The sequence below is a fragment of the Cryptomeria japonica genome, chromosome 2 (genome assembly GCF_030272615.1).
Source record: "Cryptomeria japonica chromosome 2, Sugi_1.0, whole genome shotgun sequence".
NCBI lineage: Eukaryota > Viridiplantae > Streptophyta > Pinopsida > Cupressales > Cupressaceae > Cryptomeria > Cryptomeria japonica.
This window is the reverse complement of record NC_081406.1, coordinates 186355864-186370437: the sequence shown is the minus strand read 5'-3', so window position 1 is coordinate 186370437 and position 14574 is coordinate 186355864. Positions and strand designations below refer to the sequence as shown.

General features: G+C 44.5%; 1 protein-coding gene across 2 annotated transcripts in view; it reads left to right on the top strand.

Moving 5' to 3' along the window:
- Nucleotides 1-14574, top strand: part of LOC131053710 (uncharacterized) — a 45408-nt gene that overhangs the window by 25351 nt on the left and 5483 nt on the right. For both annotated transcript variants that reach the window (XM_057988329.2, XM_057988320.2), the window contains 2 exons: nt 10492-10679; nt 10895-11040. In XM_057988329.2, coding sequence (XP_057844312.1) covers nt 10492-10679; nt 10895-11040 — 334 coding nt within the window. The remainder of the gene's footprint in view (nt 1-10491; nt 10680-10894; nt 11041-14574) is intronic.

Genomic DNA, 14574 nt, shown 5'->3' with positions numbered 1-14574 from the left:
TACAGTAGGAGACTGAAGGAATTGTTGGGTAAAATGGAAAGCCAACCGGCTAAGGGCTTGAAAAAACGATGGTTTGTTGAAGGATTGAAATCCTCCCTACGGAAAAAAATGAAAATTGTACCCCCGACGTCATATGACGACGCCTATAATAGGGCGATGGACCTAGAGAGCGAATACAAAACATCAAGGAAGAAGAAAAGTAATAAATATTCATCTGACGATGATGAAGATTCTGACGGGGAAAGCAGCAGTGGTGGCGAATCGAGTAAAAAGGTGCACGCTCTCCAAAAGGACATGGAACGAATGTTGAAAGAATTCAAAGCCATGAAAGGGAGTACAAGTAAGACGGAAGAAAATGACGTGTGGTGTACCGACTGTACGAGTGACGGACACACCAAGGGGTCCTGCCCCAAGAAGGCTTTCTGAGACATTTTTCAGATTGCGGGACATTTGACAAAGGAATGTCCCTACAATATGAAAACTAGGAACCAACAAGTTCTCTTCACACAAGAGCAGCCGGTCGTCGGAACTTCGCAAACCGCCAACAATAATGCATCATCTGGCGGATACCGGAACAACCGGGGAGGGGGGAGGACCAATAATAATAATAGGAGCCGAATCCAATATGATGCAAAGGGACGGCCAATGATCCAGTGTCGAGCCTACAATCAATGGGGCCACTTTGCGAGAGAATGCACCTCAGAAGAAACTCCACAAAAACTATGCAAATGGTGTGGGCCTGGAGAAAACGATGATGGAACTTGCCCAAAGTCTGGAGTGAACCTGCTCAACATCGACATGACGAAGGAACGGGTATTGGCAATCACACGGTCACAGGCAAAGAAGGCCACATACTCGGACCCTCGCACGGAGAAGCAGTGGGCGCTGGAGGCCAAGGCTGAAGTGGCGAAGGAAATGTTGGCACAAAGGAGCACCTAGGAAGCGGTAAGTACTTCTTGATCTGAGGCGGAGGAAAATATCTTGAAGCAAATGCTACATATTGAAGTGCCGGTGAAAATGAAGGACCTCCTAGAAATGATGCCGCAATTATGTACAACACTCCTACGTACGGTCCAAGTAACCCCGCACAGTCAGGCTACCCGGAATACGGATGGTTCCGACAGAACACCTACAGACCCATTGGTCCTGACACTATACAGTGGCCGGCACCCGGCGGTGGTAGGGAATACTGGGCACCATTCTGACTGACACTATCGTCGACGGTGGGTCCGGAGTGAATGTGCTTCCGGAAGAAACTTGGAAGCAGCTTGGCAAACCGACACTATGGCCGTCAACCTTCAACTTACTAGGAGCGGATCAACATGGTATCAAACCCCTTGGAATGCTCATGGCGCAACAAGTGACCATCGGGACACAACCATTTGTCCTCAACTTCGTGGTGATTCCGCTAGCCAAGAAAGGATAGGACGCCATTCTGGGCAGAGGGTGGTTGGTGGCAGCTAGAGTGAATCACAACTGGAAGCGTAACACGTTGTCAATGGAGAAAGCCGGGAGAAAATTTATTATCGACCTGAAAACACAACTTGTGAGTGAAGAACTCACGTCAGAGTCGGAATTAGACGGCGAAGGTGGAGTTGACGGAGGAAAGTATGGAAGGGAACCGAACGAGGAAGGCGTTCTCGGAATCCAAGGATGTTCTGAGGATGAGACCGATTCCCTTAATGGGCTCTTCCACTGGCAAATGGAGGACTACGAGCTGCTGTATGGGTGTAACATGTTGCAGGTTGACGAGGATTGGGACGAGAACGAATTTCCACCAGCGTATGGGGAATACACCGAAGGGGATGCCCCGGTCAACGAAGTACCAGCACACAGGTTTGACATGACAAAACCAATCCGGTACGAAGAGTCCGTAAAACCGACAAACCTCGACACGGAAGCAGAGCCAAGAAACATCCTGGTTGGCGACGACTGGAACCCAGTCCTGAAAGCCGCCACGTTTAAAATGTTCATGGAATACAAGGATGTATTCGCTTGGACGTATAAGGACCTCAAAGAGGTGCCGCTAGAATTGTGCGTACACCAAATTTCACTCGTACCTGGGGTCGTACCTGTACGGAAGAGGCCATACAGAATGAATAAAAACTATGCAGCAAGAGTGAATGATGAAATTGAACGTATGCTCGAAGCCGGGATTATTTTTAAAGTGCAGACCAACGAGTGGGTATCACCCATAGTGATATCCCTTAAAAAGGAGGCGAACTAGATACGAATCTGCGTGGATTTCAGATGCCTTAACGCGGTCACCATAAAAGACCCGTTTCCAATACCATTTACGGATAGCATCTTGGAGGAAGTGGCCGGTCATGAAATTTATTCATTCATGGATGGAGTTTCTGGGTATAACCAGATATCCATCGCCGAAGAAGACAAATTAAAAACCACCTTCATAGTGGAGGATGGCGTGTACGTGTATAATCGAATGCCGTTCGGATTATGCAACGCACCAGCGACCTTTCAACGGATAATCCTTCACATATTTGAAAAGATGTCAGTAGGGAACTTCAGGGCATTCCTGGACGATTGGTCCATCTACAGTAACCAAGATACACATTTGGCCGCACTTGGCGAATGCATGGAGAGATGCGGGCGAGCTCGCCTAGCACTCAACCCCCCAAAATGCAGATTCATGGTGCCTCAAGGGAAGCTGTTAGGACACAGTGTGTGTAAAGGCTGGACTCAAGATTGACCCAGACAAGATTCGGGTGATAGTGGAAATGGAGGCACCCACAGATGTCACGGGAGTCAAATCCTTCCTAGGACACATAGGGTATTACAGACGATTTATCAAAAATTTTGCTCGAGTATCCTGCCCTTTGGACACGCTGACAAGGAAAGGTGAACGGTATATATGGGGGATGGCTCAAGAGGAGGCCTTCCAAGAACTGAAGCCACGGTTGGTGGGTGCACCAATCCTAACATATCCTGACTGGGACAAAGAGTTCCACGTACACGTTGACGCATCCAACTTTGCCATAGGGGCCACATTGGCGCAGGTTGGCGACCACTGGCTAGATCACCCGGTCTACTTTGCAAGCAGACTCCTGTCGAAGGCAGAGAAAAATTATAGCACCACAGAAAGGGAAGCCCTCGGGATGGTGTACTCCGTCCAGAAATTTCGACATTACTTGCTTGCCACCCCGTTCACATTTTATGTGGACCACCAGGCTTTAATGTATCTGGTAAACAAGCCAATTATCCTAGGACGAATCAGCTGATGGCTGCTATTGCTGTAGGAATTTACATTCAACATTATAGTAAGACTTGGGAAGAGCCATGTGATAGCTGACCAGTTGTCGAGAATCCAGTCAGGAGAACCAACCGAAAGAGTGAATGAAGATTTTCCAGACGCTCACTTATTTCGCATTGCGGTTCTCCCCGCCTGGTACGCAAGCGTGGGGGAATATTTGTTGACATCACGGTTCCCGAGGGAGATGCCACCAGGAGAAAGAAGGAAACTGGTACTGAGGAGCAGGTCATTCCAACTCATTAATGGCCTATTGTATAAAATGGGGCCCGATCAGATCCTACGGCGATGCGTCCTAGAAGAGGAAAATTCTGGGCGTCCTAAGGGAAGCACATGAAGGGCCCGCAGGTGGACACATGGGGCCCGACACCACGGCGAGGAAAGTTCTGTTGGCAAGACTGTGGTGGCCGACACTACATAATGACGCCAGGGAGTGGGTAACAAGCTGTGATACATGCCAATGGGCCAGACGACCATTAAAAAGGGATTTTATGCCCCTCAACCCATTGAATGCCCAGGAACTGTTTGAGAGATGGGGATTGGATTTCGTCGGATCATTAAAACCAAGTAGAGCCCCACGATGCAGATACATTGTAGTGGCAATAGAATACTTGACCAAGTGGGTGGAGGCACTGGCCTTACCCGACAATTCGGCGGTCAATACAGCAAAATTCATCTATGAACACATCATTACACGGTACGGGATTCCAATCCAACTGACGAGTGACAGAGGAGGCCATTTTGTAAATCACATAATCCGATTGTTGACAACGGAGTTTAAAATCTTCCACTCCTTATCAAGCCCCTACTATCCACGGGCGAATAGGCAGGCCGAGGCGACCAATAAAATAATAATGTCGGTGATATATAAGTCTTGCGGAGTGGAGAAGGATGACTGGGAGGAGTGCCTATCGTCAGTACTCTGGGCATACCGAACAACTTACAAGGTAACTACTGGACAGACTCCCTTCCAGCTAATGTATGGACAAAAAGCCGTGGTGCCAGTTGAATTCATGGTGCCAAGTCTCTGGATCGCCATCGATAATCGACTTGGCGACATGGAAAGCCTGAGGGAGAGACTGTACGCTTTGAACAAATTGGACAAACGAAGGATGATGGCTTAGTGGGCAACAGAGACAGTCTAGCAAAGACGGAAGGTTTGGCACGACAAGCATCTCCGGCGATTGAAGTTTACTCCCGGATAGCTAGTGTTGAAATTCAACGGGAAGAATGAAATTAAACCTAGGAAATTCAAAGTCCGATGGTTAGGGCCCTTCCGGATATGCGAGGTCAATACGAATGGGGCGATTAAGTTGTGGACGCTGGACGGGAAGGAGATACCAGACGCCGTCAATGGGTCAAAATTAAAGGTCTATCAGGAACGGAGGGAACCGGGACCCTCCAATCAGTCAGTCCGCTAAAAATTGGATTAAAAAAAAAAGAAAAAAAGAAGAAGAAAGTGGCCACCGTACGGTGGGACCACCGAAGGTGGCACCACCGTGTGGTGGTCACACCAACAGTGGGGCCATCGGCGGTGGATGCCACCGAAGGTGGTCGCCCGCACACCGCTCCGCACAACATTAAAACCCCCGTGCACTAGCAAAATAAAAAGCAGCACAGTCCGCACACGCTGCACAGCCGAGCACCACGCGACACGCAAGGGAAGAAGAAGCACAGCCGCACACGCCGCACAACCCGACCACCACGCAACACGCAAAAGGGAAAAAGAGGCGAACGGGAAAAAAATAAAACCCCCGCAAACACCACGCAGCCACGCAAGAGGAGCAAACGAAAAAAAAAAAAAAAAAAAAAAAAACAAGGCGAAGGAAGGCAAGGGAAAAGAAAGCCATAGCAGTCACGCACGAAGACAGCCCAGCCGCACAGCAACAACCATACACAAAAGAAGAAGGCCGTTACAAAGGTGTATGATTTTTATTTTAACAGGCAATCAGTTATATAGCGATTAATGGATTCAGCAGGGAAAAGAAGTTGGAAAAAACAGCGGCACGCTTCTTCCAGTAGCAGCCAAAGGGATAGGGATAGCAATATCAGGGTTTTAGCGTCAGGCGTACGTGTTGCAGGCGGCACCATGGATGCTAGCGACCGACAAAAGCAAAAACAGAAGGCACCACAGGCTGCCATAAGTGCGAAAAACATAGTGACACCACAGAATATCACTTTTGAAGGCCTGAATGGATCGGAATGCCGGAAATGGTGGCAGGACACCCCCGACAATGACCTGGTGAAGCAAAACCTCCGTAAGGCACAAGTAGAGTGGGCTGTTCGGATGCCCGTGTTCCCTATCCGGGAGTATGAGGGTGCCCTACGCTTCATGGTGGACACCTTCGACAAGCACACATGCACCAACACGTTTGAATACCTCGAGAGGGATGTTACTATATCCTTCAAAGCAGGGGATTTCTTGAGGGTATTCGGCATTCCAGGCAGCCAGGGCAAGAAAATAGACTTGAAGGCCAAAAAGATGACGCGGGGGGAGGAGCAGCGGTGGATTAAATTAATCTCCCGGAACTTGACGACAACAGAGTTGGATAGCGTGGCTAGTGCCACGAAGGGTCGCGGAATCTGTAAGACTTTTGTTGCGGAGGGCCACTGGAGATGCATTATGGATGTCATCAAGAGCAGATTGACAGGGTCGGGTAGGGCGTCGGACATTGCCCTCCCTCAGATTATGCTGATGAATGGGTTGATGAATAGCATCGTGTATGATTGGGCCGCGTTACTGGTAGAGCGCATGTATGAGTTTTTGATGCTCCAGCATCGCACATTCTATATGCCTCACTGCGCTATAGGGTTGTTCTTGGAGGCCACGCGGGAAGCAGTGCCGGAGGACGAGTTGGAGGTACGGCCGCAGGGACCGTTGGCAGCAGGAGAGCCTCCAATACATTATTGGAGGCACTTGGACATTGGGCACTCTTTCGCGAAGCGGAAACGGGCGGTAGAGATGGCCTCGGCCTCAGGGGAGCCAGACAGCGGGAGGGGTTCCAGCAGCGCAGAGGATTCAGAGGCGGAAGATGAAGAGGACGATAGCAGCCAGGTGATGGAGGAGCCTGTACGAGTCTTGTTTGCCCCACCCCTGTTACCGATGGGCACGCCTGTGCCATCATCTGGAGTGGGCGGCACCTGTATTCCGGCCTTCGGGCAGAGCCATACGCCTGTTACACTTGGTCCCCTCCAGCACGAGCACCAGGGAGCATCACCAGGCCCAACCATGGCGGCACTTACCGAGGACATGGCAGAGTCAGGGATGGAGGAGTCGCTGCATCGGGTAGTGGTCGCTAAGGAGCAGGGGCTGACGGAGGTGGAGGTGGTGGATACCGAGCCTCAGGTGCGGTTGGACGTCGTGGGTAGCGACGCAGTAGTGACTGTTTCTGCTTCCTTGTTGGAGGAGCCGACGACAGCGAACCATCCCCCAGTCACGGAGATGCGTGCCGACCTCGAGGCTATGCAGAGCTGGCTCACACAGCGGTTTCAGATGACATTGGCACAACTGGAGGGAGTTGTTGTATTCTCACCGTGTCGAGAGACTACAGCAGAGGTAGTCGACTTGGATGACTCATCAGGGGAGGCACATGGACTCACGGTTGGGAACGAGGCAGGGGAGGTCGCCTTTGCTGGGCAAGCACCAAGAGATGATACACCTTCGGTGGCGGAGGAGGTACCTTCACAGCAGGATACAGTTGTGCCCGTTCCACCAGGGACTTCACAACCTTCGGCGCAGGCGGGGGAGGATATTGAGACCTATCTAGCTGACATGGCTGATATGGTGACGAGGGGTAGGCGGGTGGTGGCCGCTGCCCAGACGCAAGCATTGCAGCAGGTGGTGGTGGAGCTAGAGTAGGTCTTACAGTTTATGCGGGTGGGTTTCCTGACAGCCTTTGCTACTTGCTTTGAGTCTCAGGGGTGGCCGATTGCTAAGATAGAGGGGATGCTCCAGGCTTGGAGGCTGCGTCAGTCCGTTGTAGAGAGTCGGGTGACGGCAGTTGTTCGCGAGATCGAGCAGGTTTACCGGGATGCCTATTATACATTGAGGCATACACAGCAGGAGTCTCTGCCCCGCGAGGCTGCACGCGTTGCGTTGGAGAGAGATGTGGCTAGCCAGCAGGCCTCATGGGCAGCCGAGAGGGCGCAGTTGTTGGCACAGCTAGAGATGGCCCGCATAGAGACGGCTGAGACTCGGGCAGCTAAGGCCAAGGTAGAGACTCGTCTGGCGACCGAGCAGACTCGGTTGGTCTGCGTGACGGAGGCAGTGGATACAAAAGAGAAGGAGTTGCTAGAAGCCGCACACATGGTGAAGACAGCTTTGGAGAAAGTATTGGTGGCAGAGCGGGATGTGACTGCACGCACTCAGCAGGTGTATGAGCTCCGCGCCTGCTTGGCGGCCCAGACACCGACATCTCACCCTTTTGCTTCAGGGACGCTTCCTCAGCCCCCTCCCTAGTTTTTCAGATATGTATATTGTATAGGTTGCATTATCTCCATTTTTGTAAGTCGCCTGGAGACGACTTTTCTTTTTTGGGGGGATGATGTTGGCGGCATTATTGTACACGGGAATAAGATTAGTTAATTATGTGTAATTGTTTTGGTTAGTTGGCAATCGAGGGGTGGTAGTTGCGGTGCGACGGTTGGAGCTCGCACCCCCTCGGTACCCTTTTATACTTCGGAATGTAACTTGTAACATACACTTATTATGAATAGAACATCTGATATACTTTGTCTGATATTTATGGCATCATTCTGCATTATGTTCTTTATGCCTTAAGTTATTCACCCGAGAGGGCAAACAAATCCCCGGATCTTGAAACTCAAGCTAATGTTTGGATTAGAATTAAAACATGCTCATGATTTGCTCATCATGGACCTGTAGTGTTTGGAGCTTTGTGGACCATGTGGCTTCTTATGTTATAGAGTTGTCTTGACTGCTTTCACAGAATGAGCATACTTGGAATTGGTGTCATTAATTTATCTAGGGATTTTGGATAGCATGCCACAGTGACTGCTCCATTTTTTTGATTTTGCTATATATCTGCTTTTCGTATCAACAATTTTGGGTTGTGGGATATAATGTTTCTGCTGCCTTTTGGTTGTGGTGTCCTTTCAGGCTTGGCAGCAGTTTGCTTTTATACCACCCATTTTTTGGCAATGATTTTTTTTTGTATGGTTAATGCTTTATTTGCAATGTGTTTTTTTATGGCTGATGATTTATTGAATACTTTATTTCAAACAGAAAAGACGTTAAAATGGCAAACCAAAGTAATTGCTACAAGGATAAAGTTGATGGTAATTAAGTTTATAGTGCCTGAGTAGATATACTTTATTTAAAAAAGATTTATCATAACCTTCTTATCTTGGAAAGGCATTGGATGGTCCCAGGGCACATGAAACAGATAACAAGGCCTTATCTTTAAAATATCATACTTGATAAAGCATATAACAGTACAGAATAGGGCTTCATTCTGGATATGCTCATTTGTTTGTGTTTGAGAGAGCACTCCATAGAAGTCTGGCTTTGTCCAGACTATATTTTCAGATGCATTCTAATTGCAGAGATATAATAGACAATGCTGTTCCTTGTTATTGTAGTATATGTCTTTGCACTGGGTGCTTTAGAATATATGTCAGAAGCTACATGGATTTGGGGACAATTGAAAAATTAGAGGAATCCCTTTCTAGAAAGAAGTTGGCTTCTCAATGTGCATTTTGCTGACAACTTTGCACAGATTTCAGAATCTACTCAAGAATTTGTCAAGTGGACAATACTGTGCTTAGACATATTGCTGAAGCAGCCAGTTGAAGGGTTATTGAAGAAAAAACAGAATATGTCATTATTGGTCAGGAGTCAGGACATTATGCATGATTGATTAAGTAGTCATTAGAATATCACTCTGGTTCAGATTATTGATATTATGAATATACCCTTTGGATTTTAATCTTTGATGATCAATGGCAATAGGTGCTTACCTGGTACCATGTGCTTGGTCTCTCACATAACTATCAATAATATTTGGGATTCAACAGGTTTGAGAAGGAGGTTCAAAGTTGGAGATTACATCAGGTTGGCAGGATCATTGCAGCATGGGATGTCTTTGAACTTAGCCTGTTTGGCCTCCTCCATGGAAAGGTTTGTCATGTTCAAAGTCATGCCGAGAAATTTCTTATTGAAAAATTATATAAAAAAATAAGGTGCACTTTGCCCAGAGGAAAAGGAGAATTTGGCGATTTGGTAACAATACCAAAGCTCAGAGAGCAGTCGTAGCAAGCAAATAGTTTGTTTGAGTAGCAAAGGGGTAAATCACTCAGAAGATATATCATTAGGAATTATATCAATGCAAGCTCAGACATAATGGGTTAAGCCTCCTTCAATTTGTGTGATATTAGTTGGAATATGAGTTGTTCAGGTTAGGAACTTTAGCTGTTCTTAGAGGAATACAAATGTGGTAGCTGATTCTTTTGTGATTACACTGGGAACATGAGGATGCATGGGATTTGGCTGCACAACCTAGTTGGAAATTTGTCTCACAACTAAGTTATTGGGTCAGATTTCCATATCGGCAAGGAAGAGTCTATGCAGGAATGTTTAATTTTTGTTGTTAATTTTATTTATTTATTTTGGATTATTTAATCTTTGGAAGGACTTAGGCAAAGAAATAAAATACCGAGATAAATTGGATGGTGTGGATTCCTGTTTGAAGATTAATAGGAGTGGAGAAGTCTATATACTTGACTGTCTACCTTGAATGAGCGTGGAATTGTAGTAAGTAGCAGGATGTGTCAACACCCATAGGAAAGACCTTTGCGAAACTCTTTAAGATTTGTTGGAATCTCATTTTGTAGAAGTGTAGCCATAAATTTTCGTCTAGAAAATGAACTCCTTAGTACTAGCTTTATAAGTTTATATTATTAGTTTATTAGATTAAAGCAACAACTGTGATCAAGAAGATTAATGAAACGTTGCAAGATATCCAAAGTGTATTTGTCATTAGCTTCCCATGCAAAAAAATTAAATGACCTTGTGAGTGTGTTTCCTTGAGGCTTTGAGGGGGATGGTGGGGGAATAGAAAGAAATATAATGTGTGCTTATGCAGAATAGAAGTTTTTGAAGTTTCTTTTAACTTTTTAAATTATCTATTAATCATGAAGAAGTGAGTACCTGCTTTTCTCCGTTTTATTCCAAATTTAACTCTGGATGGTGTTCTTGTTTCTAGGAACTTTCTGTTGAATCCTCAAGACAGACAACCCTTGATTCATTACGAGTACATGTTCACTTGGAAAACAACAAAGAGGATGCTAAAATAGGAAAGTGGGCAAGGAGAACTTTCAAGATACATTTGTCTTATGATGGAAGTTCATTTGATGGCTGGCAAAAGCAACCGGGCTTGAATACAGTACAAGGGTGATTGAGCAAATCAAAACATGTCTTATACCTGATGCTGCCAATCAGTTTTAAAGTTTTAACTTAATAATTTCAATTCAAGCTATATGAATTAGAGAGTTTTTAAAAAGAATTTTAAGGCCATGATGCATACCATTTGTATGTAAGTGAATGCAACACATATATCACAATAATTCAACAGCTAACACATCTCTGATGTCTATTTATTCATTTAGATTGGTTGAGAAAACTCTTGGAGAATTTGTTGATGAAAGAAAGGCTCAAGAAATGGAAGCAAAAAATGGCTCAGTTGAAGCAACTGTGTCTGTTGCTGGCCGTACAGATAAGGGAGTGAGTGCCTTCCAACAAGTTTGTTCATTCTGTAAGTGTTTGTACCTTTATCTTGAAACAACTATGTTATATTCTTTAAGTTTGTATTGCATGCCCTTTGGCAACCAACCACAAAATTGTAAGACAAAATGGTCATCGTGTATAACATGATTGATTAATTAATAGTTTAACATAGTTACCAAGAGACAGGGACTGGATCATACAATAGATATGCAACTTTAAAGAATGATATAACAAGTTGCTTTAAAACATAATCACTTGGAGATGGTAGACAGAGGCTGGGAGGAGATGCCATCATTTTAAAATATGGCAGGTAGTTGTTGCAGATGACCACATTTTCAATCAGTTGCTTAACATTCAATGCATGTACACATCTTAAACCTTATTATTGTTTCTCTATGTACTGTTACCTCGTTGGGATTTGATAAAAAAATCTGCTTCTATTTATTAAGTTAAAAAACTTAATAAATTATTGTGAAAAAGTAAAAAATTACAAGACTATCAGCACTCTAGGAAAAACCTAATATAATTATATCATATATCTAAGAAATCTCTATGGAAAGTTTTGCAGTTTTCAAGGGATGCTTCTAGGAGACATGTAGGGATGCAAAGAAACTTCATCTTAAGTCTCCTAATATGTGGAGATATGCCATTTTGATCTCCTGGTAACTATTTTGTTTTTGATGTTAGTCCTTTTGGTGGCATGCTTCTCATTTTAAGCTCCCCATATCCCTTGAGCCAACCAAGCAAAGATAATAAATATCATAAAGTACAAGGGTGATTGCAATATCATAAAGATAATCTGTTTATGTTTTTATGCATTATAGAAGTTGTGTTATGTTTTCTTGTGAAATTTTAAGGGAATGCATTCTGTGGGTCAGAGTGTTGTGTGCCAAATCTAGATTATGTTTATATCCTAAAAAAATGATCCAAAAAACTGGGTCACAAGAAGACCATTGGGGTCTTTGTTGTCCTAGCTGATTGGATTGATGCTAAGAAGCCTAAAGGAAGAAGTAATTGTCAAACCGATGTAATGGGGATGTGGAAAAAATGGTGTTGATTAGGAATGCTATGGAGCACCTTTTGAGAAGCATCTGTTCAAAGTTGTAGACCCAGAAAAGACCTGGAAAACCAAGTTTGATGACTTTGCTGGTTGCAGTAGGCCATGAACTTGTTTTGAAGTGATGAGCAATATATCAGTAAAGTGGCAAACATATCTTTGTGCAGGAAGTAAGTTGGAATTGGGAACATTTGGCATTTCATCTTCAGTTGGATGTTTGATCTTTCATCTTCTTGCCTTTGGGGAGCAGTTGGAAGTTGTTAAGTTGCTTCTCCACATCTGGTAGAGGGTTAGCTCTCATGTTTGGTGGTGAGAAAGCCATTATAGAGGACTATCCAAGTGGAAATGCACATTTGAGGTAATTGAGTGTTTAGTGAAGGTTTAGTTAGAGCCCGTTGATGGTTTGTTAGCATTATAAAACAGCTGGAACGATCTTGTACATAGTGGAATGGAGAGTAATTGCTCTCCAGGTTGGAGTTTTTCACCCTCAGTAGGTTTTCTCCCAGGCAATTTGAGTTGGTTTAGTTTGTGGTTGTCTCTTATTTGTTTTCCACATTTGTGTATGAGTATCTTTGTTTAGTTGATTTGCACATTTCTTGAATTGGCTATGACATCCATTGTTAAGGGTTTGGTGCATATTAATGGTTTTGTAGGAAATTCTTTGCTTATTTATCTATTTACACATCAGTTCGTATAAGAGCAGTCAAATCCTTTGGGTTTTTGCTTATTTGCTTGATTGTAGAGGGTGCAAGTGTATGCCATCCATGAAATCAAGTGGGAGATGAAGTTTAGTGACTTTTGAGCTTGAAATCAAGTCAAGAGAGTGGTCAAGGATAGTGAAGACAACAACAATGGAGAGAGATGATGTAGGGGCATTGAGTCTACATCCTGCCCAACTCAATTAAAGCTTTCTACCAACAATTTTCACATTTGAAACTTTCTGCCAGTCTTATTTTGTGGCTGTTCAACTGGCCATAATAATGTTTAACTGGTATGTATGCTTGTAGTGGTGATTTGAAAATCATAAAGTTATCCCTAGAAGATCGCACTAGCCTTGTGGAGATGTTCGCTGCATGTCAAAGCAAAGCTTAGTTGAATTTCATCAAAGATTGTCCTTTGCTCTTGCATTCTTAGAGTTAGATTAGCTTCCTAAACCCTCATCCTTTTTCCTTTTCTTTTCAATTAAGTGAAATTCTAGCAATATCGCATCAAACAACTGAGTCTATCCAAGAGCACGTCAAGACCTGACATCTGGAACCTTGGAGTCGTCCCATTTGATCTCACAACTTAACATTTGGGGAGTCTTTGTTCAAGAGAGGATAGAATGTTTTGTATTTTATTCTGTGTTGCATAGTACGTAAAAACACCATCAATAGGCATCAAGTCCATGACCTACCTGTAGTGTCATAAAATTGCGACCCTAGCAATTTACGACCCAAAAATACTTTTATTATTTTATATAGGCGTCGGGTGTTATTTTTCTATTGGCCAAAAACCCTTCATAAGATATTTCACTCCCTCAATTACGCAAAAAACATCATTAAAAAAAATTTGAAAATACGACTTTTTTTTATTTTAAGATTTTTCCCTAGCCCTCGATGTGGGGGACGTCTAGCCGTCCCTGGGATGTCCCCAATACGTCCCTAGTCATCCCCGGGACGTACGGACGTCCCCCACAGCTAGGGAAGCTGTCCCCCCATTTCGGGGACGTCCCCTCAAAATTCTGACAATTTGGGGGCGGGGGGGGGGGACGTCCCCTGGCCGTCCACAAGTCCCCGAAACATCCTTGGGACTGCGACGGGGGTTTTCATGTAGGGGACGCGTCCTCGGGTTTCGTAGAAGGAATGAGATCGCTGAGTTGTCAATTGGACTTGCGAAGAAAGGAAGCTCTTTTTGCAGTTGGAACCAGTTGAGCTTTCGAAGCTAAATTTGAGATTTCAAGATCTCTCTTATTCCAGAAAATCCAAAAAAGTAAAAAAACAAAAAATCCAAAAAAAGTGAAAAAACAGAAAATCAAAAAAATCAAAAAAATCAAAAAATAAAAAAAGAAAGATTTCTCAATGGAGCGACAACAATTTCATGACGAGCAACAAGTTGATTTTCCTCAACTTTGGTGGAGATTAGACATACAACTTTATCCACACAGATTGTCCGAGTTTGCAAGGCTAGGGCAGTGTCAAGTCCATGAGACAAATGAACATGATGAAATGCATTGCTTGAAATGCTTATCAAGGATAGAACCGGCAACGCAAGGAAATTTTTTCTTTTGGGATGTTCCTAGGCCGGAAGCAGAAGAAAGTAGTTTCGTGGATTTTTTCGGAGGACCGTGTACATTCCCGCCATGGTCTGGACAACTTTTCGTCAAATTTGCAGGGTGACTTCGTCTTGACATTTTACTGCCAAATCCAAGTCCACAACTTCATCCCATATTCAGATCTCAAGTTATAATCGATTCTTTGTCACTTTCGCACTACATAATTCAATCAATTTCTTTCCAAATCAAAC